At 52.5% G+C, this 23,714-nt stretch overlaps 3 protein-coding genes across 3 annotated transcripts in view; 1 reads left to right on the top strand and 2 right to left on the bottom strand.

The window, feature by feature from the left end:
* Window positions 1-4,105: 4,105 nt before the first annotated feature.
* Window positions 4,106-9,657, bottom strand: LOC118176366 (E3 ubiquitin-protein ligase TRIM39-like). Its single transcript, XM_035343318.1, has 6 exons — window positions 9,163-9,657; window positions 8,473-8,568; window positions 6,518-6,748; window positions 6,369-6,391; window positions 5,712-5,824; window positions 4,106-4,961 (listed from the first exon to the last, which is right to left on the bottom strand). The coding sequence occupies exons 1-6, from the start codon at window positions 9,586-9,588 to the stop codon at window positions 4,390-4,392; spliced, it is 1,461 nt and encodes a 486-aa protein (XP_035199209.1). The 5' UTR covers window positions 9,589-9,657; the 3' UTR covers window positions 4,106-4,389.
* A 371-nt stretch (window positions 9,658-10,028) lies between these two features.
* Window positions 10,029-11,399, bottom strand: LOC118176465 (C-C motif chemokine 3-like 1). The gene is made up of 3 exons (XM_035343453.1): window positions 11,199-11,399; window positions 10,806-10,920; window positions 10,029-10,360 (listed from the first exon to the last, which is right to left on the bottom strand). Exons 1-3 carry the CDS (start codon window positions 11,290-11,292, stop codon window positions 10,261-10,263), a joined length of 309 nt encoding a protein of 102 aa, XP_035199344.1. The 5' UTR covers window positions 11,293-11,399; the 3' UTR covers window positions 10,029-10,260.
* A 7,312-nt stretch (window positions 11,400-18,711) lies between these two features.
* HIP1 (huntingtin interacting protein 1) overlaps window positions 18,712-23,714 on the top strand; it is a 49,969-nt gene continuing 44,966 nt past the window's right edge. Inside the window, exon 1 of the mRNA XM_035343182.1 lies at window positions 18,712-18,876. Coding sequence (XP_035199073.1) covers window positions 18,760-18,876 — 117 coding nt within the window. The 5' untranslated portion in view covers window positions 18,712-18,759. The remainder of the gene's footprint in view (window positions 18,877-23,714) is intronic.

Here is a 23,714-nt window from a genome sequence, read left to right as displayed (position 1 = left end):
TCTCCAAGGAGGAGACTCCAGCACCTGACTCCAGTACCAGACTCTCTGGGCATCCTGTGCCAGTGCTTGGTCACCCTCAAGGACATGAGGACACTTTGGCCACTGAGTAGCAGCCAGCCCCATACCTGCATGCTGGAGCCTGGTAGCTTCACCCCGAGGACTGAGGTTGGCACAAAGCTGGGCACCCACAGTTGCCCTCACTCCAGGGACCAGCAGGAGCAGGGGACAGGAGCTCCTTTCTAGGGGCAGGGAGACCCACAATGGGGTCAATCCCGCAATGGCTCAACCCTCAACAGTCCCTTCTGGACACAGCTCCACCTGGTCCTGTGGCAGTGGGAGCAGTCCCACAGCTGTTGGGTGTCTTGTCAAAGGATACGCAGCACAAGGTCAGCCACAAGCACCACCCAGCCCACACGGTTTGAGCTCGTTGCAAACCACACCAAGCACCAATGTCCTTATAAGTCTGGGTCATGTTGGAGCCACCCACAGCTGACACCTACCCCGGGTACCTCAGCTAAGCCCTCACCACTGTTCTGGGAGCCCACAGGGAGTCCTGGATTGCTCATGTCTTTCTTGATCTTACAGCCACCCACGCTCAGAGGAGCCCTCGCAGAGCGTGCGAGGAATGCTGTGCTCCTGTTAATCCACACCCCCGGGCAAAGAGGTGCGAGCCAAGCCCACAGCAGCAAGGCAAAGGCAGCTGTCGACATGCAGCAAATTGGAGGCAGCCCCCAGGGCCTGCTAGCAGCACTGGGCACATGGAGGAAGGGTTCCAGGCCCTCTTCAGGGCCACGACGCCTGGCAGAAGAGGAGGCAGCATGCTAGAGGGCACTGAGCTGGTTTGGAGACAGGGGAGGACATGGTCCCCTGGGAGGGGGCTCGTGGGGGTCATGGGTCTGTCTGGACTCAAACAGACCAAGACAAGAGCAGTGGCCTCAGCGGTTTCAGAATTTGTGAACTGCCAAAGGAGAGACTCATCCTGCAAACAGTGTGGCATTTACTGCATGTTTTGTGCAACATGTAGTTCAGCTCTTGAGAGTCAATGCTTTTTGTTTTCTGTTGTGGAGCAGGCTTTTAGTACTTTTTGGAATGCAGAGTGTCATGTTTTCCAGTAGTATTGAACCATATTATTTAAAGGTAAGCCTAATATTTTTTAAAAAAATAAATATTTTTATGAAAGCCATGTGAAAGCCTAAATGTGAACTAAATTAAAATTATCATAAAAATAACATTATGACTATAATATCTCTACTTGTTTGTTGTTTACATCACACCACTGTGGACACAGGCAATCTGAGGGAGCTGCAGATGAGATCCCAGCACTGCAGAGCAGGCAGAGCTGTGCTGTGCTAATGGAGATACCATTGAGAGCACTGGGGGTTCATGGCCTGATGCTTTTCCATCTCCACTATTTAGGCTCGTGAGCACTGGCTCCGTGCTGTCCCCACCACCTCAGGGAAAGTATTTAGTAAGATGATCAAATGTAATACAAGAAATGGTATCTGATTATCACACTGTTAGCAATGGACAACAGAAAGCAGAAATGGCAATTAGGACCTAAAAGAATATTTCTGCTCTGTTCTTAGAAAGAAGCAGACAAGCACTCACATTCACTTACGATGACGAAACAATTTCCAGTATACTAGAAGAGAAAGAAGGATGTTAAAATATGTGGAGAACATTACTAGAACTGCAGGTCTGTAAATTTTACTGCTGAGAATCCCAGCTGGGACAATCAGCCCCTCTGGGTGACCAAACAGGAGTCAAACGCTCAAAAAGTGACAAATCCACAGATTGCTAAGAAAGAACAGCTCACTGATCACCCATCTCCAAGCCATGTCCATTCACCAGAAGTAGCATCCTGAGGATACCTTCGGAAAAAACAGACACCTTGAAGAGGAGATCAGCCCTGGGACCTGCCTCAGCAAAAGGTAGTCTCAACCCAAAATGCCCCCACAGATCATAGATACATACATATGTATACACCCATCTTCCTTTGGGATATGGAAATCAAAGAGATATGGTGTGACTGTGATCACCCTGGTGCATACAGGCCAACCTCTTTGGTAATAAATGATCTATGTCTGGGCGTGAGAGTCACCAGCTTGCTTGGTGCTGGTCTGCAGGGGATCAGGAGCACAACCCCCATGGGAAAACCCAGATGCTCAGGCCAGACCACACTGTGCTATGTAATATTCCACATGGCCAGGGCAGGTGGTCTAAGCAGGACCTGGTCCTTGATGGGCAGGAGCTCTATGGAGGCCAGAGCCAGGCAATAAAGAAGGAAACACAGGGAAGTGGTCTCAAGTTGCACCAGTGTGTTGGGGGCGGGGGGTTATATTGGACATTAGGAGGAATTTGTTCATGGAGAGAGCATTGGAACAGGCTGCCCAGGGAAGTGATGGAGTCCTCATCCACGGAGGTTTCTAAAACACATGTAGAAGTAGCACTAAGGGACATGGCTTAGTGATGGGACTGAGTTGGTCAGGTTGGTGGTTGGACTTGAAGTCTTTTTGCAACCCAGATGATTCTATGATTCAATAAACACACAAGCACTTCCACAGAGGAAGTGGGCAAGCTCAACTTGGCATGACTGAGAGCTCAGAGAAACAGCTTGTAAGCAGTTTTAGGAACAGCTCTAGCCTTAAACCACACTTGCCATCCAGTCTGGACACCTCAGGGCAGACTGGTGTCAGCCCAGAGCAGTTTCTTAGCTGCAGGTGATGCAGAAATTCCATCAAGTGGAAAATTGTATAGCGCATTCAGAATTATCTCATACCATGGACCTTTACTCTTTTTCCTTGGAGAAGCAGATGCATGACTTCTAGGGACGCACTGGGTATTGCGGTGGGGTGACCTCACATCCTTTCTGCTCAGCCATTCACTTTTTCACTGTCATCCCTGCCTATTTGCAAGACCTCTGGATTGTTGCATTTCCTCCTGCCTCTTCTGAAAAAACTCTTTGTCCCTCCTGATCTGTGGCAGTGCTGTCCATCTGGCACCTTGCTGCAGTGAAATCACTCTTGCTTTCTGGACAGCTTCCATCCCATCTCCTCGCGCCCTAGTGACATTTAGCCTGGCCCCTTCCCAAATGCTGCCCTGCGCAGCAGCTTTCCTTGGCTGCCCCCAGCTGCCTCTGCTTCCAGCCCTCTGCCAAGCCCTCAGAGTTCATGTTCTTTCTATAGATTCTCAAGCCACATACATTCTCTTTGTAGGAACTCCATGGAGGTCAAAAAAGGTGTGAGGCCCACCAAGGCCCATTGCCTTTCCTGGGACGTGGCAGAGCTGGGACCACACTCTTCCAGCCAGGCTCTCTTCTCTTCTGTGCAGCCTACAGAAGAGAGAGAAAGCAGACGAGTGGAGGTGGGTGAGACTCACCAAAAAGCGACAAAAACAAGCCAAGAGGAACTGCTGTGTTGGGTCCAGCACCATTTTTTACTAGGAGCTTCCTAATCAACAACGAGGACATCCACAGAGAAACTGTACCAGGTATTTTAGATCATTCCTTATCAAATCACGTTTTATTCTAATTGAATTGGTCGCTAAATTAAGAACTTCTGTCCAACACACAGTGCAACAACTCCCCCCCACACATCCCCTTGCCTTCACCCCTGGTCCCAGCAACACAGAGCTGAAGTGTGGTCAACTGCACCTGGTCAGCTGCTGCTATCAAATTCTGCCACCATGGTGTCCCACTGTTGCCACAGCAGGATCTCCAGAGCAGTGGCCCCCAAACTTTTCTGATTACAAATCCTTCTTGTTATTATTATTATTTTTAATCAAAGCCCCTAGTATATGTGTAGTTATTTCTTTATAAATTATATTCATATACTACTGAAGTTATAATATTTTCTTCCCACATATGAACCAATCATCTTGTGAACCCCACTTGGGAGACCACTGCCCAGGTGCCCCCCCCGGACTGCAGAGAGCCATGGCCAGCAGCACCCTTTGGACACCACACATGGTCCACAATCCAGCAGAAGCACACAGCAGCACCTTCTCTCCATGCTACAAAATTCAGTGCTGAGATGCTGGGTGTCAGCCAGGGCTCTGGGTTTACCAGCAGGTATGGATGCAGCACAAAAATTGCACTGCTGACTGCTCAGGGCTCCCCACATCATCCCTTTATTGCCTTGTGTCAGTACAGCTCATACCAAACACATGACAAAGCAGCATGGTGTGCAAGCACCCACCACCAGAAGCCTGTGGGTGAGCGGCAAGACAGTGGTGGCCAATGGGTGCCCCAGTTCCAGCACAGTCCTGGCAGGAACAGGGGCTGGTGGAGCCATCACTATGTGCCCCCCACACACACAGCTGCTGCCCAGGCATCTCCCCCCTGCTGACCCGAGCAGCCCATCAGGCCCCCAAGTCTCTGCTTGCCTCCCATCACAGGACGATGCAGCCAGTCCCCTGCATGTCCCTCATCCAGGAGATCACCAAGGGCTCTGCATTTTTGCCCCCCAGGAAGGAACCCAGGTAGAAAAGAGGCCGGAGGTTCCCTGAGAACTTGTCAGTGAAGGTGTAAAGATGGGAGCGGTCGGTCACATTGTAGAAGGAGATTTCTCCAGCCTCGTAGTCCAGGAAGACGCCGATGCACCGCGGTCTGATGCTCGGGGTCAGACAGGAGACGGGACAGGTGAGGGCCTCATAGTTGCCACCATTTTGCAGCCGCAGCACCCAGTAGCCATTGTTTGGAGAGAAGAGGATGTTGCCTTTCCGGCTGGCAGCCTCCTTGCACAGTCCTAAGCCCCACTCCGGCTTGTCTCCCACATGCACCTCCCAGTAGCAGCGGCCTGAGGAGAAGAGCTGCACTCCCAGCACCACTGGAGTGGAGATAAACCTCCTGGGGTTGTCGAAGAAGGACAGGAGCAGTTTCCTGCCCCCACGCCGCACGCTCTTGTGGTCCTCAGATAGGATAAGATCAGGGTGCGCTGTCTCAGGGTCTAGAGTCACATCCACTGGTGTGAGAGAAGGGAAGAAGGACAAGTGGGCAGTCTGGGCGTCTGCCACCGACATGCTGTAGTGCCCCAGCTGCGGCCCTTGCTGCTGGCTATGTTTAATTGCTTGTGCCCGTGACTGCACAGTGCCTTGTGCTGCCAGCCCCAGTGTAGAGAAGTGCGATTCATAAAATCATTTCAACTGTAAACCACATCAAATTATTTGGCACAGGACTGCAGAGCAAGAACAACCAGGGCAGCCCAGCAACTGGGGTACAGCTTCAGAAGCAATACTGAAAATAAGAGTTTGTGGGCAATGCTCTCCTAGGCACCAGGGTCACCTCCCAGCCATCTGACACTAGAAGGAGGAAGGTGTCCTCACCATGAAATCAGCCTGAACCCACTGATATGCAAAACAGGACCATCTAGACCAAACTTGTTGGAAAAACACACAGTTAGCACTGGTGCTAACAAGAAAGCCTGATCTGAACTGGGGCATGGTCTGAAATCATGTCATTAAAGAGGAGCCCAAGCATGGATGGACTCTAACACAACCAGCATCTCCGACAGCATCTGAGCAGCACAGATGGCACAGCTTCCCTCATGCAAACGAAACCTTCTCCAGAACCTGTCGGGACCAAAGGCTTCAGCCAGGATCAATCCCAAACCAGTAGCTCACCCACATGTCAGGGATATGCAACGCCTCCTTGTGTCCCAGGGTATGGGGGGACAAGGACCACCTGCACCAGGATCTGGAAGCAGCCCCCTCACCTTTGAACTTCTTCAGCATGTCCCTCATGCCCAGGCAGCGCTCCGGAATGCTGTAGTCCTCCTTCAGGGTCACAGACACAGCTTTAGGGGTCTGGAACTTCACCGCTTCACACCTGAAAGGACAACAATGCAGGGGGCAACATCCAATGCCTACAGCACAGCTCCTATTGCATTGTGGGGGCTTTCTAATGCCTTTCTTCTGGCTGCACAAATGCATCTCCTCCCTCAATCTCCTATGTCATCCCAGAGCACTGCTCTTGGCAGCAAGCATGATGGGACCTTTGCTCTAGAGCTAAGTGGTGCACCAGAAAAGGCTCCCATGGAGCTGTGGTGCCACTGCCAGGCAGGGATGCCCAGGGCAGGAAGAAACCCAGGCCAGCCTGGCAGCATGCCCCTCAGGTGCAGACACATCTCGCATCTCACAGCCCACAGCACAAGGCAAGACTTCCAGGGCTCTCAGGCCCTAGGAGAAGAGAATGGATGGAGTGTTCTGCAACCCACTCTGGTTCCAGTCCCCTCCATTGTTAGCCCCAGGCCACTCCATCTCTGCAGGACAAATGAGACACTGGGCAGGGAGGACAGAGGGAGGATGGCACGTGGACATCACACTGAGAGCCTGCAGGCAGCTGGGACTGTAGGAGGAACACAGGTGCCTACCTGCTCAGGATGCATTTCATGTCCTAGAAGGAGAAGAGAAAGTAATTCTGGGTTTGTCACTTCAGCCTGGCCTCAGCAACCCATCCAGACAACAGAGGCCTTGGGGCTGAGGTTGGGGATGAGTTAAGGGGCTGGAGGCACAGCCTGACCTTAAGAAGCCCCTCATCCGGCAGGTGCATCTTCTCCTTTATCTCCAGGATCAGTTCATCCAGCAAGGACTTCTGCTCCACGAGCCTAACCACATTTTCAGAGATCATCACTAGAATCTGCTTCTCCTCCTCCTCCAGCTTCTGAAGCAGCAGCTTCTCCTCAGCAGCCAGCAGCCGATGCAGCTTCCCAAACTCGCTCACAATCTTCTCCCGCTTTTTTTTCACTGTCTCCTTGTGATAGGAAAGATGCAGGGGTGAAGAGAGGAAATGTTAGCCAGACAGCTAAGTCAGAGATATGCCCGGCATCCAGGAAACCACTGCATTTTTGTGTGTGTTTATTTAAATGAAGATCCAAAAGAAAATCATTGTGCTTTTATTTAGGCAGAGTTCCCACTGGACATCTTCAGTTTACCAGCAGTAGGGTTTTGACCACAGCAGTTCTGGTTGGGTGGACCTCCAATGCCCACTGATGTCTTGGTGCAGCACAGGGGGTTGTGGGGGCTGCAAAGAGTTGACAGGGGGTGTCAGGCAGGGTTTTGTTAGGAGTGGCACCATCTGCCTACCTTGGGAAGCCCCAGGGAAACACATCAGCACCCAGGGGTGGGAGGGCCAGAGGGGAGCTGGGCAGGGCTCCCTGTATTGCTGAGAGCTCTCACTAATCCTAGGATCCTGAGGAGCAGCAACAGGCAGGGGCTGTGGTGTTTTATTTATTTACTTTTTCCTGAGCCCTGAAAGTTGTCATTTGGCCCCAAACCTGAAGCATGAAACTTGAGCGACTCCTGAAAAACACTCTGGGGTTAACTAGGACCAGGAAATCACAAAGTCCAGAAGGTAAATGAAAGGAAACTGAAATTCTTCTGTCCAAGCACATGATTTTTCAGAACCTGACTCATGTATGCTTGATAAGCCAGGACTGTCAGACACTTCCTCCCCAGCACTCACAAGGGACATTTTTTCCTTTTTACTAAAGCAGTCCAATCAGCCACTGGGCCAGAGGCAGCCAGGGGCAGCCAGGCCATGACCCCACAGCCCTGACTCAGGCAGGCGGGGTGAGGACCCGGCTCTGTCACAAGCCCTATCCCAGCCCATGCCAGTGCCTGAGGGGCACAGCAGGCACGCAGCAGCACCCCAAAAACCCAGCACCCACAAGCAGCAGACAGTGGCAGCTCTCACAGATAACTGGGAGAGCCCAGAGAAACCTGTTAACCGTGCCAAACCTGATTAATCATCAACTCAGCTCAGGAACTCTCCATCCAGCAGCTTCCTTTTCTGCAGTTACTTTTACTTTGCAGTAAAAGTAACTGACTAAACTGACTCTGCTGGTATCCTACTTCCCCAGGACTGCCTGGAGGCAGGCAGAGGTGCAGTTATTCAGCTATTCTGTTTTTGTAATAAAACCAATTCCAGTTCTTATTGCTGTGGGGCAGAGCTCATCATGTGGCTCACTCCTGGTTTTAACTCAAGCAAAAAAAAAAAAAAAAAAAAACAAAGAAAAAATAACTGTTTAACTGGTACACAGCCCCCATGATTTCATCTGAAATGGTGTGCTGCATGTTTCAAAGCATTTACAGACCTTTTAATATTTTTGAGCCATCCACATTTACTGATCCTGGTTTCCATCCCAGTGGCATTGCCCACTGCAGTGGGTACCTCACCCCTGCTTGGCACACAGAGCCAAGTGGGCTCAGCATGCTGGAAACTAAGCACTTGCATCGCGTGTGGGTCATTCACTCCATGGAGAAGGTCTTAGGGCACTGTCACTGCTTCTCATGCTGCAGCCAGGATCATTGGTGGATGTGGGTCCTCCCCATGACAGCAGGACTTGGGACATGTCACAGCCCCAGAAAACTCACCGCACCAGGCAAGATCATTCAGGTGTTTTTTTGTTTTTTTTTTTAAATTCCTAATGTAATCTAAGCTAAGCTAATTCTTGAAGAATTAAACCAGCCACCTGCCTTGCACTCCTGGATTTTCATCTTTGTCACTGACTCACACTTCTTCATATCCTCTACTTCCTTGGAAAGATGTTCCAACACTTTCTGGAGTTTCACCTGAAAAGAGCAGAAACAGATCAGCTCGCCCCAGCAGCACCCGTCCTGCTCTGCCCCATCTCTGGGCCTGCGGCTGCCGGTGCCAGCAGGCAGCGAGGGGAGGGTGACCCGGTGCCAGGCGGTACCAATCCCGGCACCCGAACACAGCAGCTGTGCTCTTTGCTCTGCTCGCCATGTTAACCCCCTCCACACTGCATGGGTTTTCCACTGCTTTCTTCACTATTTAGCTTCAGAGAGTGAACTGACAGCACCCACCTTGCTGGGGCATGGGCCAGCCAGCAGTGGGGTGCTGGGAGCGATGCCTGGACATGGGGCTTGGGCGCCAGCAGCTCTGTACCCCACTGCCAAGGCAAAACATCCCCACAGCAGCACCTGGAGCCCCGGCCTCCTCCAGGAGCAGGGAGCCAGGCTGCCCCCTGTACCCACACAGCCAGGGGCAAGGCTGGGTGCCTCCCTTCCCAGGTCAGGAGGCAGCGGGTCCAGCCTCATCCCCAGAACGAGCAGCTGGGTGGCTTTACCACCCCTCCCCTGCCTGCCCAAGGCAGTGCCATGGCCATTGCAGAGGAATGTTCCCAGCACCCCAGCCTCCCATACCTTGTACACCTGTGCAGCCTCTTCGATGGGGTAGACGACGTGGGAGCGGTGGTGCTGGGACTCCCGGCACACCACACAGATGGCCTCTTCATCCACCTCACAGAAGAGCTTGAGGCGCTCGTCGTGCTGGGTACAGAGTGGGGTCCCTGGCGCCACACCGCTGCCCAGCCCCAGCTGCCGGATGCTCTCCACAATGTTGGCCAGCTGCCTGTTGGGGCGCAGGCTGCTGCGGCGGCAGGGGGCCCGGCACTGCGGGCAGGAGAAGGGTGCGTCATTCCAGAGACACTTCTCCTGGCAGTGCTTGGTGATGCAGCCGCGGCAGAAGTTGTGCCCACAGTCAACACTGACGGGCTCACTCATGTACTCCAGGCAGATGGAGCAGATGGCCTCCTCCTGCAGCCGCTCCAGGGCTCCAGACAGGGCCATGTCGGTCTCCTCACCCGGGCAGCCCGGCCCACTGCAGCCCGGGGCGAAGACACCGGCAAACAGGCGGCAGCAGCCAGGGGCGGAGCGTGGCACCCAGTGGCACAGCCTGGGGCTGCAGCTTCCTCGGAGCCCTCAGGGCTGAAAGTGTAAGAGAAGCCCTGCAGGGACAGTGCAGAGAATCACGAAGCACCAGGCACAACCCAGGCTCCACAACCAGCCCCGGTGGAATGAGGCCACCCTGGGCTCCCACAGGCCATGGAGAATGGTAGTACATGGTCTGGTAGCAGCCACCAGGATGTTTGTGCAGCTGCTGAGGGTGGAGAGCCTACACCAGCCTTTCTGTGGGGCTGCCAGAAGGGTTGGAGCGCAGAGCCCTGGGACCACTGACCCTGCTGCTGCCTACACGCAGCATCCTGAGGCAGCGGGAGAAGGTGCAGGTTTTGATCATTTTTATTATACAAAAATAACTGAAATAGAATCAGTACAAATTGGAACAAAAAGTTTGCCTGAAAATAACAAATAAATTAAGATGCTTTTTCATGCGCTTATATAAACACTGTAGCAAACAGTCTACAAAATTCACAGATGATAAGAGGACAGGGACATGTCTCAGAGTTGACCACAAGAAGAGTTCCTCGGCAGAGGTGATGCTTGAAGGGAGTAGGGCGTTGCTCATCCACTGCCAGCCTGGTCCTTATGCTGTTTCAGGATATTCTGGACCCACTCATCTTCGGGGTTGCCACAGAATGACTTACCCTTGAATGTGGTGAATCTGAAGAAGGAAATCCAGTTAAAGGAGTTGGGAGAGAAGGGAGGATAGTCCAAGGGGACCGCCTGCTCCTTGCCACCAGGGAACCCCACCAAACCACACACCTCTATCACTGTAGAGCAGTCCCAGGGAAAGACAGGGGATGGGTTTAATGTCATTACAGGTTTCTTGCTCTCTGCCATTTAGAGGAAAAAGCCACTTCATCCCCCAGATGGCCTGTCTGGGACGTCCTATCTTGGTGGGGGTAACCAGCAGAAGTTCTTTTGACTCAAAATCTAATGAAGACCAGAAGCTGGCTGTTTGGGACAGGGAGCTGGCCTCTCAGTTGTTTCCAGGCTGTTCTCCTAATGGGGTGGTTCCCCTGGCCAAGACAGGGTGTGCTGTGGGATTTCATGGCACTGTCACCCATCTGTGGGGCAGCTCCCGACATCTGGGCAGATCTACTCACATCACACCTGGCTGGGGGCAGTGGCTACTCGTGTACTCATACATCGTCACATGTCTTGAGGGAAATTTTTTGCTCAAGTATTTGACACAGCAGGGACCGGATAAGTTGACAGCAGCTGGAAGAGAAGTTTTATGATTAAACCAGACCAGGAAAAGTTCCATCAGGGAGAAGCAGGGTAACAGGACCAGAATGGCCCCGCTCACTGGAGGAGTTGCTGCTCCCACCACCATCTCCCACCACAGTCATCCTTTCCTCAGTAAGCCAAAGAGCAGCAAGATGTGCCTCTCCTTTCCTGCAGCAGATGCTCAGAAGAGATAGCTGCCAAGCATTACTGGACCTAATATGGCAGAAAGAAAGAGCAGAGAGTTCTTGGAGAAGAGAGCTTGGACTCACCTGGAGAAGAGAGGACCTGGCAGTAGAGGGCAGCCACAACAAGAACAGCAAGGGCAGCTGTGGAGGACTTCATGCTCTGGTGGAGATAAACCATAGGAGTCAGGCTAGACTGTTGCAAAGGGCCTGTTGCTGTGCCTGATGCAGGATCCCTGGGTTCAGCCCAATTTATAAAGGGAACCAAGGCCGGAAACGTGTCGGAATTGTTGCTGAAAGACAACATGACACAATGGAAGAAGTGCTGTGTCAAGAAATGCTGTGTCAGGAGTGTGGAGTCCTGTACCGTACAGTGAAGGGAATTAGTGCCTGGAGGCCTGATGAGCAGTAATGTCCTGATGTGGCAAGTAGAATAGATACTATGAAATGATAAAGAACAGGATATGACCAACTCTCTTTTCATTTCCTGAGACCAAATGGACACCTAGAATACCTAGAAGTAGTGTTTCAGGAGCTTAGTAGCTGGCCCTCTTGCCTAGAAGTCACATGATGGCAATGGATGGAGAATAAGCATGGCTGCCACACACTTGTATTCCCTAGAACATCTGCATTGTGGAAAAACTGGGGCCAATCCACTTCCCTGCAGCCATGGCAGCAGAGAGAGCCTACAAGTCACGCCAGTGGTCCTGGCTCAGCAGGTCAGCGAGGCACACAGCAACTACGCCCTGCCCGCTCACAGCACTGCCCTGCCGTGATGGGGCTTTCTCTGTGGGACCAGGACACCACCAGAATGCAGCCATGTAGAGCTGAGGGTACAGCATATATCCTGAGATGAGGCTCCTTTCTTGTTTTTCCCATCATTTGCAGGAAGTCATTGGGTAACTGGTTCTGTAACTACAGTGCAGTTCCACAAATACCAGTGACAGCTAAAATACCACTATGTTATCCATGGACATGAGAATTGGCTGTTAACAATCACAAAGAGCTTTAGAAGCACAGGACTGTGGTTGGTGGCTTGGCAGTTTGGCTTAGATGATTATATGGCCCCAGCAACATGGAATTAACACGTTCCTGGTATTGCTTTGCCACTGTCCCAGCAGCCATACACACATACAGAAGATATTTGCTTGCTCAGCTGATACTGTTTGGGACAGGAATGGTGTCACTGCGCTGGCAGGGAAACTCCTCTTGGAAATGTCACATCCCCACAGAAGGACTCTGATCACCTCCAGGCTTGTGGATGAAGCCTCAGGCAAGCGGAGGAAGAGTTTACTATCCATGGTGCTAGCACATGTGTCTGGGCACTGGACAACCATGGCCACAGCCATATGAGCAGGCTGCTTTTCATAATGGTTCCATGAAGAAAGGGACTTATCTCCTTTATGGAAAAGGATGACCAGGAAAAGAGAAACCACTGCCCAAAGTGGTGGTCTTGTAGGAACCCAGAGAAGGATCTCCTAGGGGGTAAGTGGTCCATATTGGCTGGATGGTGACACTCGAAGAGTTGCAGTAAATGGCTCAATGTCCAAGTGGAAATCAGTAATGAGTGATGTTCCTGAGGGATCAGTACTGGGACCAGCACTGTTTAATATCTTAGTCGGTGACACAGACGGTGAAATTGAGTACACCCTCAGCAGGTTTACTGATGACACCGAGCTGTTTGGTGCTGTCCACATGCCAAAGGGAAGGGATGGGAATACCATCCAGAGGGACCTGGACAGGCCTGAGAGATGGGCCTGTGTGAACCTCATGAAGTTCAACAAGGCCAAGTGCAAGGTCTGCATCTGGACCAGGACAATCCCAAGCACAAATACAGGCTGGGCACAGAATGGATTGAGAGCAGCCTTGAGAAGAAGGACCTGGGGGTGCTGGTTGATGGGAAGCTCAACATGAGCTGGCAATGTACACTTGCAGCCCAGAAAGCCAACTCTACCCTGGTCTGCATCAAAACCAGCACAGCCAGCAGGGCGAGGGAGGTGACTCTCCCCCTCTGCTCTGCTCTCGTGAGACCCCACCTAGGGCCTTCTGTTCAGCTCTGGGGCCCCCAGCACAAGAAGGACATGGACCTGTCACAGCAAGTCCAGAGGAGGTCATGAGTATGATCGGAGGGCTGGAGCACTGGAGGGAAGGGAAGGGAAGGGAAGGGAAGGGAAGGGAAGGGAAGGGAAGATGGAGACTGTGATGCACTGGAGTCATAATGACCTGCTAACCTAAGTGCTACCAACACTTGCTGCTCCCATATCCCTGCTCATGCCACTTCTACCAGTGCTTTTACATCCAATATTCACACACATTCCATATCCTGACCAATATTGACACACCTGTTACACATCTCCACATGGGGACTAGAATAAAACTGCAAGGAGGAGAAGAGGCTGGGGAATGAGCTGGAGTCATCCTTGCTGATGCAGCTCACACTGACACAGCCCCCTTAGAGCTGCTTTTAGCTGAGTGTTCTGGATGTTCTTGCAATATTCAAATATGGTTTTGATGGAAATGTCACGATTCATTTTGAAAATCAATATATTCTATCAGGAATATATATGTGCCTAGACATTTTGAATGAATTTGTGATCCTTTCAGATATACCAGAATGTGTCTCCTGCTTTCATTCATTGCAAAGGGAATTATTGGAGCTTTTGACACCTCTGTTATTTCCCCATTTCACTGTTTTCCTCAACTCCATTCCTTCCTTGAAGGACAATTTTGAATTTCAGTCTTGGCTGCTCCTTCCTGCCAAGACAAATAACACAAATCTCTAAATATTTTGATTTCTAAAACCTCCTCCATATCATACATCCTAAATAGTTGCTATTTATGGAGTCTATAAAACCTCTGCCGTATGGCGTGTCAGCTTTTGATAGAAACCACACATGGTATCTTTGGATTCATTACCAGAACAGATTTGGGATGCAGGAGAAATTCTTTTCTTAGCCCTCAAGGTAGACTGCCCCACCACACTGACTCTCATTTTTGGAATTTCATCTGAGGGTCACATTATCTCAGTGCCCCAGGAGCTGCCACATCACTACTGTGGGGAACTCAGGTTTAAACTGGGAACAAATCAGCTGGAAACAGAGCATGACGGGGCACAGGCGAAGTCAGAGCCTGCAGGATGCTGCAACTCTGAGGAAGACAAGCAAGATCTCAGATGAGATTGTGCCAAGGGACATGGAGAACACAAGGAAATATCCATGTATCTGAGCCAGAGCATGAATTTCAAAGTGATAAGCTCAAGAAGATTTGTAAAATGAGAATGGCTGGAGGCTGCATGTGCATTCAAGGGAGTCAGCACAAACATTTGCCTTTCTCTTCAAGGAGTCTGCCCACATCTGGAGACATTAGTGCTGGGCTAGATGGATCCTTAGTCTGCATCCTTTGGGACTGTTCATATTTGAGACCAGCCCGTCCTACAGGACTGTATGGTCTACAGCGTTTCCTGTGAAATTGCATTGAAATTCTTGGATGAAAATTTATATATCAGGATGAATAATTCTGGTAAATGTCACCAGAAAGACACCAAGTTTCTAAGCATACTTCAAGAAAGAAATATATTCTTGCAGTTTGTGCAGTTTTCCAAGATAAATTCAGGGTGCCTAGACAAGTCCCACTGAAGAGTGGGAGGTAGCCAGCTGCTGTGTCAGTATCTGGCCCCCACAGACATTGGTAGCACTTCCAAGGACAGGCTGCCTTTGCCAAATTACAGCCATGCATGTGTATCCTGGTTTACCTGAGGATGCCCTCAGCACTGAGCACCAACCTGGCTCGAGCTGAGATGGGTTTGCCCAGCAGCTGTAGCACTGAGTGACTGGTTTAGGTACAGCAGCTGCAGTTCAGAGAAACTAAGAGGAAATCATTTGTGTGTCACCTTTGAGATACTCAGGATCTCATATTTCTGAGCACCCAGCATTACATTGTATTTTGTACTCCTGTTGTCTTCACTGCGGCTGAGGTACATGTGACATCTGCAGATCAGACAAATGCAGAAAATCAAGGACAGTGCTCTACATGAGCTCTGGTGACAGTTGGGCTACAACCTGTATCACAAAGAGAAGACAGGAATAACCTCTGGCTCTCTGGATCTACAGCCCGTGCTGTCCTGCAGCCACTGCCTTATTCACTGTCCATGCTCTTCTGCAACAAGCACAAGGTCCTCCACACAATCCTGCACACCCCAAGTCATACACAGAAAACCTTTTCTCAGTGATCACGTTCTGGCAGTCAAAGTCTGACTCCTACCACAGAAACAAAGCAAGCTTTTCATGTCCTACCCTGGGGGGAGAACAGCCTTTCCCACCCCTGGCACAAGTGGTACGCGTGAGGTGGACACGCGTGAGGTGGCTGGGTGTCTGTCTCGGTGCGATGCTCCAGCCGAGCTGCTGCCCTGCAGTGGGGAAGCTCTCCAGCAGATAGCAAGCACTTCCCACCTCCAGGGCCTGTTCCTCAGCAAGTTCCTTCACCTAGGCAGCCACCCCAGCAGCACTGCAGCCCAAGGTCCCTGTTGGGTTTGGGTCTTCTCCTTAGGTCCATCTGCAAACCATGCTCAGCTTTGCTTTTGGACTCTTAGATAAATAGAAACAGCTGCTGAGGCTTGGTGATGCTTGGGTTTGCATCCCTCCTTGAAAAACCTGGGCAAGTAGCTGAGCTCACCCAGGACAGAGGTAAGGACCACAGAGTGCCCTCACACTCCATAGCTAAGCTCTCCAAGACCCTTGCAACTGGCTGCTCTGTCTTGGCTGCTCCCAGGTGGGAGCTGGCAGTCCTGCATGAGAATCTTCCCTTCCCTTCCCTGCATACCACCTTGCACAGCTGGCCAGGGCTGCTTCCCAAAAAGGCTCTTTGATGGCACTAGCTGACAAGGATTCAGCAGCAGCATATATTTTGCCCAAAGCATTAAAAAAAATGGAATCAAAAGATGATAAAGCCTGCACGTGCAGGCTCCACTTGCCCCAGGGGAAGACACTATATGCCTTCTGCTCTGTGATGGACCCTCCTGCTGGGTCTGGACCACCACCCTGCACCAGAGACCTTGTCCTCACCGTGCTCCAGGTGGGCACTTTGGCTTGTAAAACATTTTTGTCCCAGGGTCTGAGCAAATAGCCCTATCACCAGGGTTGTACTTGTTGTTACATCACTGCATTTGTGGAAAGCTTGTTTCAGCCACTGCCCTCCAGGAGATGTGCCCACCAGGGATGGCTCATCCGCTCTGGTGGGCTCAAGGGCTTATGCCTTGGGGGGGTCTACAAGGGTGACTGAAGCATGGAGGCCTCTTTGGAATCTCACTTCCGGGGGAGAAAGAGAGCAGCAGGATCTTTGCACAGAGCTCTGTGCCCGCCTGCTCCAGTACAGCCAGCTGGATAACAGAGGAAGGCCTGTGGAGCTCTCTGTGCCTCTATTTTCTTGCAGAAACAAGGGCTATCTGTGCTCTCACTGAGCCTGGGCCAGGCCACAGGGGGTTGGGGGGGAGCGTGGCAGTGGGACCCTGGGACTCTCCCAGCTCTGGCTGGGGAGGGCAGTTGGAAACATAGTGTTTCCAGCCCTTGGGAACATAGCGTTCCTCCACCCAGGTGAGGGCCCACAGCCCCTTGCATCCCTTCAGATCCTTCTGGCCTCTCTCCTGTCATTTCTTGTTCCCAGTGGCTTGTAGGTCATAAGGGCTGAGATCAAGCTGAGAAGCCTTCAGCCAGCAGAGAGGGAGCAGCGTTCTCCAGGGCCATTATGGATGGAGCAGCACGTGAGCAGCAAGGGGAGGCCAGCCTGCAGAGCCCCACAGTTAGGCACAGACCAGCCCTGTCCCCCCTGCCCAGCCCGAGCCAGCGCTCACCAGGGGTCACCTGCTGCTGAGCACTGCTGCACTGCCCTAAAGAAGGGAGAGGGGGGACACATGGTCCTGCCCAAGTCCCAACAGACACCAGACCCATGGTCTTCATCCTACAGAAGACGCACGGGTGGCAGGCACCTCAGGTAGCTACTGAAAGGCAGGTCACCACACTCCACAGCCCCAGCCACGCATCAAGGCCTCCTGCCCCAGATCTGCAAAATCCACTGCACTGGGCTGGGTGACAGTGGGGAAGCTGCTGCCCATCCCCGCATGGCTGACACCCCCGTGACAGGCTGCCCCACTGCCCTTCACTTCCAGGCTGCAGCCCAGCCTCTTGGAGCTGGGCAAGAGAACGGAGCAGCCCAGGTCCCAGCATGGGCACCCAGCCCTGGCTGTGGAAAGAAGAGAATTGACTCCGCTCTTCAGTAAGAAGGAGAAGTGAGCACAGCTCATAGCCATGGGGTCACTAGCCCAGGGCTGAGGTGCATCTAGCCCTCCAGCACCCAGTCCTGTGTGCTGGGGGGCTGTGTTGGAGCAGGATGGCTTTAGCCAGGCAGAGGGGGTGTGAGAGGCAGACATCCAAAGCACCTTTCTTCCTTTTCCTTTTTTGTCCCTCTGTCCTTTCTTTTCTTCATCTCTATTCAGTAATGACTTCATTTCTTCAATTATTAATCATCTTGCTATAATAGTGGCTGACTTAAACCCATTAAACTTCCTCTGGGACCAGCCCCAAGAAAGGAGGCAGGTTTCCAAAAAGTGCATTAGAGAGAATGCAGACAGGGAGTCAAGATGAGCTGGGGTGGGAGGAGATGGCCTTCCTGCACACACAGTGTGTGCCGTTTCTATCGGCACAGTGCGTGCCGTTTCTGTCGGCTGAGAACCTGATATCGAAGGCACAAGCGTGCACGTTTAAGGTGTCACACACAGCCTGCTCACAGGTCCCACTGGGCACCTGCAGGAGGGAGCGTGTGCAGCAATTGTTTCTGCTGAAAAGCCACAAAAGTGAGCTACCCAGGGTATAATAGCTTGCAGAACAGCTCACAACAACCCACATCCTAAGCAGTTTCTCCCAGATTGCCCTGTCACCTCCAACAGGCGGCAGCTGACAAGGTGGTTGTGCCCAGCTACGCCCCACCAGAAACAAAGACACTGGCTTTATGCGGCTGGCTTTTGAGAGCCCAGGAACCCATCTGGCACAGACCCAGCGCAGCCCCACTGCTGCCCTTTGCCAAGGTCAGAGATCATCCAGAGACAACCCGGCCTTACAGACACCGCCACCAACGCACACCGCCACCAACGCACACCGCCACCAACGCACACCGCCACCAACGCACACCGCCACCCCGGGCCCGGGCCGGGCGCTGCACAGCGGCACCCCTGCCGCCAGGGGACGCCATGTGGGCGGGGAGGGAGGGGCAGAGGCCGTGAGCGGCAAGCTAGAGGGCCAATCACCGCAGGGCATCGGCAGGGGGCGGGGCTCGCCTCCATTTGTTGTCTGTGGAGGCGGGACAAGGGGCGTGGCTTCCGCGGAGGGGATGGAGCTAACGTTGAGTGGCGTGGAGTCGGACCAGTGGACGGTGGCGGCGGGTGCGAGAGCTGGCCGCCTGCGCCGGCCCGGGGATGGCCTTCGGGGGGGGGGGGGCTCCTTCTGAGTGGCGTTGGGAGCGACCAATGAGAACGAAGGGGCGGGGAGTAGGCCGTGCGGACGGGGCGAGCCCGTTCGTGAGTGGCAGGTAGGTGGGCCAATGGCGCGTGGCCCGGCCAGCGGCGGCTCGGAGCGGAGCGGTTGCGAGGGCGCGGCGGGGCATGGACCGCGTGAGCAGCTCCATGAAGCAGGGGAGCAACCCGCTGCCCAGGGTGCTCAGCCGGCGGGCGGCGGGCGGCGGCCTGGAGGCGGAGCGGGAGAGCTTCGAGCGCGCCCAGGTACGGGCGGGCCGGGGCGGGGCGGGGGCGGGCGGGAGGCGGGGCCAGCCCCCTGGCGGGGTCGGCAGCCGCCATGTTCGGCGGGGCTCGGCAGCGCTGTGGTTTCCCGGGGCCTCGTATCGCCGAGCTCTGCATGTGAACGTCTTTTAAAGACCTCCAGGGATGGTGACTCAACCACTTCCCTGGGCAGCCCATTCCAGTGCCTAACAACCCGTTCAGTAAAGAAGTTCTTCCTAACATCCAACCTAAACCTCGCCTGGCGCAACTTTAGCCCATTCCCCCTCGTCCTGTCGCCAGGCACGTGGGAGAATAGACCAACCCCCACCTCGCTACAGCCTCCCTTCAGGTACCTGTGGAGTGCGATAAGGTCGCCCCTGAGCCTTCTCTTTTCCAGGCTGAACAACCCCAGCTCCCTCAGCTGCTCATCATAAGACTTGTTCTCCAGATCCCTCACCAACCTTGTTGCCCTTCTCTGGATTCTCTTGAGCACCTCCATGTCCTCCTTGTAGTGAGGGGCCCAAAACTGAACACAGTACTCGAGGTGCAGCCTCACCAGAGTCAAGTACAGGGGGACCATCGCTTCCCTAGTCCAGGTGGCCACGCTGTTTTTATACAAATCTGAGGGTTTAACGTGGGATGTGGCTTTTGGTGCTTAAGTAGGAGACCATGCAGAGGAAGGCTCCTGATGACAAACGACACGGCATGTGTTTCTAGGAGGTGTTCTTCAAAGGGCCGGCTCAGTCCCTGCGTGGCTTTTTTAGTTCTTCTGAGTGTTCAGCTCTGCAATTTTCTGGCTTACTCCGTTGTTCTTTTTGCATAATTCTTGCTTTCTCTCTAGTATAGGGAACTTGAGAGGCACTGCTCAGATCTTCCACACATTGGTCATCCACAGTGTTTGTCAAACTTCTTCTTTCTGAGGTTTTATTTTAGAAATCTCATGCTAGGTGGTTTTTTGGGTTTTGTTTTTCTGGTTTTGGTGTCTGTTATTTTTGAAAGTGACTTTTCTTTACAAAGGGTCATACATTTTTTCAAACTGCTTTCAAAATTAAGATTTTACCAGGTTTCCAAAGGCTCATTCCATCCTTGTCTCCAAACCTGCAGGACCAGTGGCAGCAGGAGCAGTATCTTCGGCTAAAAGAGCCCCCACAGATAGAAAGCATGTCAAAATAGGCTTCCAGTGAGCCCGGATCACACCTAATTGGGTTTGGCACCACTCATTTTCTGTGGTCAAAGAGTCAGCTTGGGAAAAAGAGCACCAAATGAAGCTCTCATGGTGGGATGCTCTTGTAGTGGTCATCACATTGCACAATGGCTCTGCCCTGTTGATGCCCATTGGGTTGGGGATATGTCGAAATAACTTTCCTGGTGGTCTCTTTTCTTCATGTGTGCTTGGTAAAGTGTCTCAGTTTTTCTGGTGATGCAAATGTGGGAAATGTGAGGACACAGCAACGCATGATGTCTCTGATGTGCTGCTGCTGTGTGCTGGCCCTGGCTGGCTCCCTGCTGGGTGGGAGCTGCTCCGCGAGCCCCAGAGACGTGGCTGCCTGGCTTTGGCACCTGCCTGACAGGTCCCCTTTTCTTTTGCCATCATTGCTGGTTGTTTTAATGGGAAGCTGAGTAACAGGGATGCCAGATCCTGCACTTGTGCTGTCCTGCCAGTGCATGGCCATACGGGGTGTATTGCTGCCATGGCTGTTGCAACAGCTTTCTCCCTTTTGTCAGTGTTACCCTTGCTGTGATTCAGTGCTGCTCACTGCTTCAACCTCAGTAGAACAAATCTTTGGACAGAGCAAAGCTGCCTGAGGAAGGAGAAAAAGCACCAAAAGTGAAAATTATAGCATATGTTGAGGTAGATGCTTGTATTTCATGTGACTGCTAACCTAGTGTGATGTTCGCATCCTCTGCAAATTCTCTTTTCTCTACTGAGTTTCTGAAGCTAACTAAGACCTGCTTGCTTAGGTGGGTGCATTGGGATCTTCCCTGCTTGTGCTTCCTTTCGCATCTTGCTGCACCAGTCCTCTGTGGATGTTTCTGTGCCTTGATGGGGCTGTCTCGTTCTGTGTGGACACAATGTGCTGGTTTGGCAGAGACAAGATGTTCAGCACTTGGATGAGCCATGATCTTGAGAGCAGAATTGGTGTCAGAAGGAAGAAGGATTTCTGTGGGGTAGGGAGGATGCACACAGATGGCACTAAGTACAGAGTATCACGGCAGGACACAGAAGCCTCCTGGTGCTGCTGCTGCACACCAGCTGCCCCGGCACTTCCCAGAGCCATTGGCTCTGTATGGATGTGCCGAGCCTCCTCTGCCCCCATCCCCTCCAAAGGATGGCCGCTGAGATGCCAGCACAGTGCTGGCACCTGTGCTGTGCCATATGCTGGCTGATGCGCTGCTGTTGTCCACTGCAGCTTCACAGCTTGCCTGTGGGGTCTTCTGATGACATTAGGGGGACCCGGGAGCCCCTCCATGCTGGCAGTGCTGGGAGCACCAGGAGCATCCCGGGCACTGCTGGTAGGGACGATCATCATCTGGAAACCTGAATGTATGGGAAAGTTTCCTTCCTCCCCCAGAGCAATTCTGGCTCACTGCCTCTAGGGTCCTGCACCAGCCCCTTTCCGCTTTTGGGAAACTAAATGCTGGAGAGGGGCAAATGTGCTCAGAAATGGGTAATGGGGGAAGTTTCCTTTGTGGGTGTAAGTGCCCAGGGCAGCAGCAAGAAGCGGCTTGCTGGGCTTTGGTGATGTTCCTGTCCTGTTATAAAGCTCTCCCTCTAGGTTACAGCCAGGCTGGGGACAGGGCTGGTGTCATGGTTGTGGTTTCCATTGCTCCTTAAGGCTTGAGCAGAGATGTATTATATTAAATGCACTGGGAACATACCTGGATGGTGTCAGGCATTGTGGAGGGGACAGAAGTTCTGTGTTCATCCCCAGAGCCAGGTCCCCTGAGGTTTGTGTCAGGAGATGTGGCATAGCCGTGTGCCTCATCCACTGCCCATCAGGTGTCCTTGGGCATTCGTCCACTGTGGTTTGTCATGATAGGGGTGCAAAACTGTCAGCTCATGCTCCCTGGGGTCTCTGTGTGTTCAGGTGATTGCCTGCTTGTGGACCCTCTTATTCCTCCTTTGCGTGACCCAAGAGGTTTGGTTCCATTCTGAGAGCTTTGCACTGGTGCTGGTTCCTGCAAGTACAAGCTCCGCTGTTGTTGCCTTCTGCAGTGTGACACCACCCTACTGTCCCGAATCAGCACCAAAACCAGCTCATTATCCTGCGCTGATTTCCACCATTCTGCTGCTGAAAAGCCCAAAACTCAACACTGCGGGCTGCAAGGGCCAGTTTCATTTCGGGTCGAGGGCAGCGGGGTTATTTCATCCTGCTGGCATGGGAGCTGCTGGAGGCTCGTGGCCCGGTGCAGGTGGGAGGCAGCTCCTGCAGCATCCCCACTTTTGGCTGTGCCACTGCGGGGAACGCTGCGTCCCTTCCCCACCCACGGCAACCAGGACGTGGCTCAGTGCAGCTTGCCATCACAGAGGAAATGCCATTTTGCTTCTGACATCTTCACTTTTAGAAAACAATTTTTGTGGTTCAGATGCTGCAGCCGCCGACAGTTTTGCCAAGAACTTCAGTTCTTGCACAGGAAATGAGGCTCCTTTCAAAAGCACCAGAGTGTTGCTATATATATAGCCTCTCTGAACAGATATTTAAAGAAACATATTGACACTGGCAAGAACAGGAAAAAATAGCTCCTGTCTGTGGAGAGTGAGGGATGAAGCCAGCTGAGCCCATCCTGGGGGAGTTGGTGTGATACAGGGGATTAATTCTCTGCTCTTTCATCTCCAGGAAAAAAATGAGCTCTTGTGCTTTGTCCCAAGTGTTCCCCAATGCTCTTGGTGTGTTTTATTTTAATAGGAATTAGAGGTGCTGGGGAGTGAATACAGCTTCAGCAGCAAAGAAATGAGTCATCTCGGCTCTTTCAGTGAGTCTCACTTAAAAACTTATTTCCATCCCCACAGCTTCATCTGTGTGAAAGAAAATAGTTTGTCTTTTACCAGATTAGCTGTATGAGGTCTGTCTTTCTCTTTAACGAAAGCTGGGATTTAAACCAAAAAAAAAAAAAAAAAAGAAAGGCGGGGGGAGGGGGAATAAATGAGGTTTTTCAGTGATCCTGGACTCAAAAAGTGGCTGAGCCCCAGGACAATAAACAGGTTTGGCATACAAGGTGGGGACACCTGCTGCCAGGTTGCTTCAGGTGGGAACGTGATATTTATGGACCAGCTGGCAACTAGCATGGGGGCTTGCCTCAGAACGCACCAAGGGCTGCACAGGAGGATGGGGCTGGGGGACATCACAGCCATGACAAGCCTGATCCCCAGCTCAGCACCTGCTGTCCCCTCGGCTGGCAGTGGCAGCAACCCTGAGCCCAGAAAACCAAGGGGAGGATGGGGACAGCGGTTAACGGCAAGGCAGCAGGTGCCAGGCACGAGGATGTGCCAGGTCTGTGGCACAGGGCTGGGTTCCTGCTGCTCAGGGCTGCAGGTGCTTGGGGATACACCCCAGGGCAGAGCAGGGACACAGGGCTGAAGCTGCTGTTCCTGTCTTGCCATGTTCATTGCTCATCCACAGTGTTGCAGCTCATTGTCTTCTCTACCTGGATGGCAGCTGGAAAGAAACATTTTTAAATGTACCCAGGACAAAATAGTTTGGGTTCTTATATTTGTAATCATCTGGCTTCAAATGCTTCAAAGAGGAAGAAAACTGTGCTAAAACCAGCACCAGCCTTTGCGTGAGGCCGAGGCTCTGGAGACCCTGGCTTCTCAAGCACAGGTGTGTTTGAGCCAGAAC

This window comes from Oxyura jamaicensis, chromosome 19 (genome assembly GCF_011077185.1).
Source record: "Oxyura jamaicensis isolate SHBP4307 breed ruddy duck chromosome 19, BPBGC_Ojam_1.0, whole genome shotgun sequence".
Taxonomy (NCBI): Eukaryota; Metazoa; Chordata; class Aves; order Anseriformes; family Anatidae; genus Oxyura; species Oxyura jamaicensis.
This window is presented reverse-complemented; position numbering and strand designations above follow the sequence as displayed.

Excerpts from the sequence above, each read along its gene's own strand:
- LOC118176366 (XM_035343318.1), bottom strand. The coding sequence starts at position 9,588 with ATGGCCCTGTCTGGAGCCCTGGAGCGGCTGCAGGAGGAGGCCATCTGC. Across the intron at positions 6,749-8,472 it reads TGAAAATCCAGGAGTGCAAG|GAGACAGTGAAAAAAAAGCG; the intron begins GCAGGTGGCTGG and ends TCCTATCACAAG. Across the intron at positions 5,825-6,368 it reads ATGAAATGCATCCTGAGCAG|GTGTGAAGCGGTGAAGTTCC; the intron begins GTAGGCACCTGT and ends TTGTCCTTTCAG.
- LOC118176465 (XM_035343453.1), bottom strand. The coding sequence starts at position 11,292 with ATGGTTTATCTCCACCAGAGCATGAAGTCCTCCACAGCTGCCCTTGCT. Across the intron at positions 10,921-11,198 it reads CCAGGTCCTCTCTTCTCCAG|CTGCTGTCAACTTATCCGGT; the intron begins GTGAGTCCAAGC and ends CTTCTCTTCCAG. Across the intron at positions 10,361-10,805 it reads TGCCCCCAGCCAGGTGTGAT|ATTCACCACATTCAAGGGTA; the intron begins GTGAGTAGATCT and ends TTCCTTCTTCAG.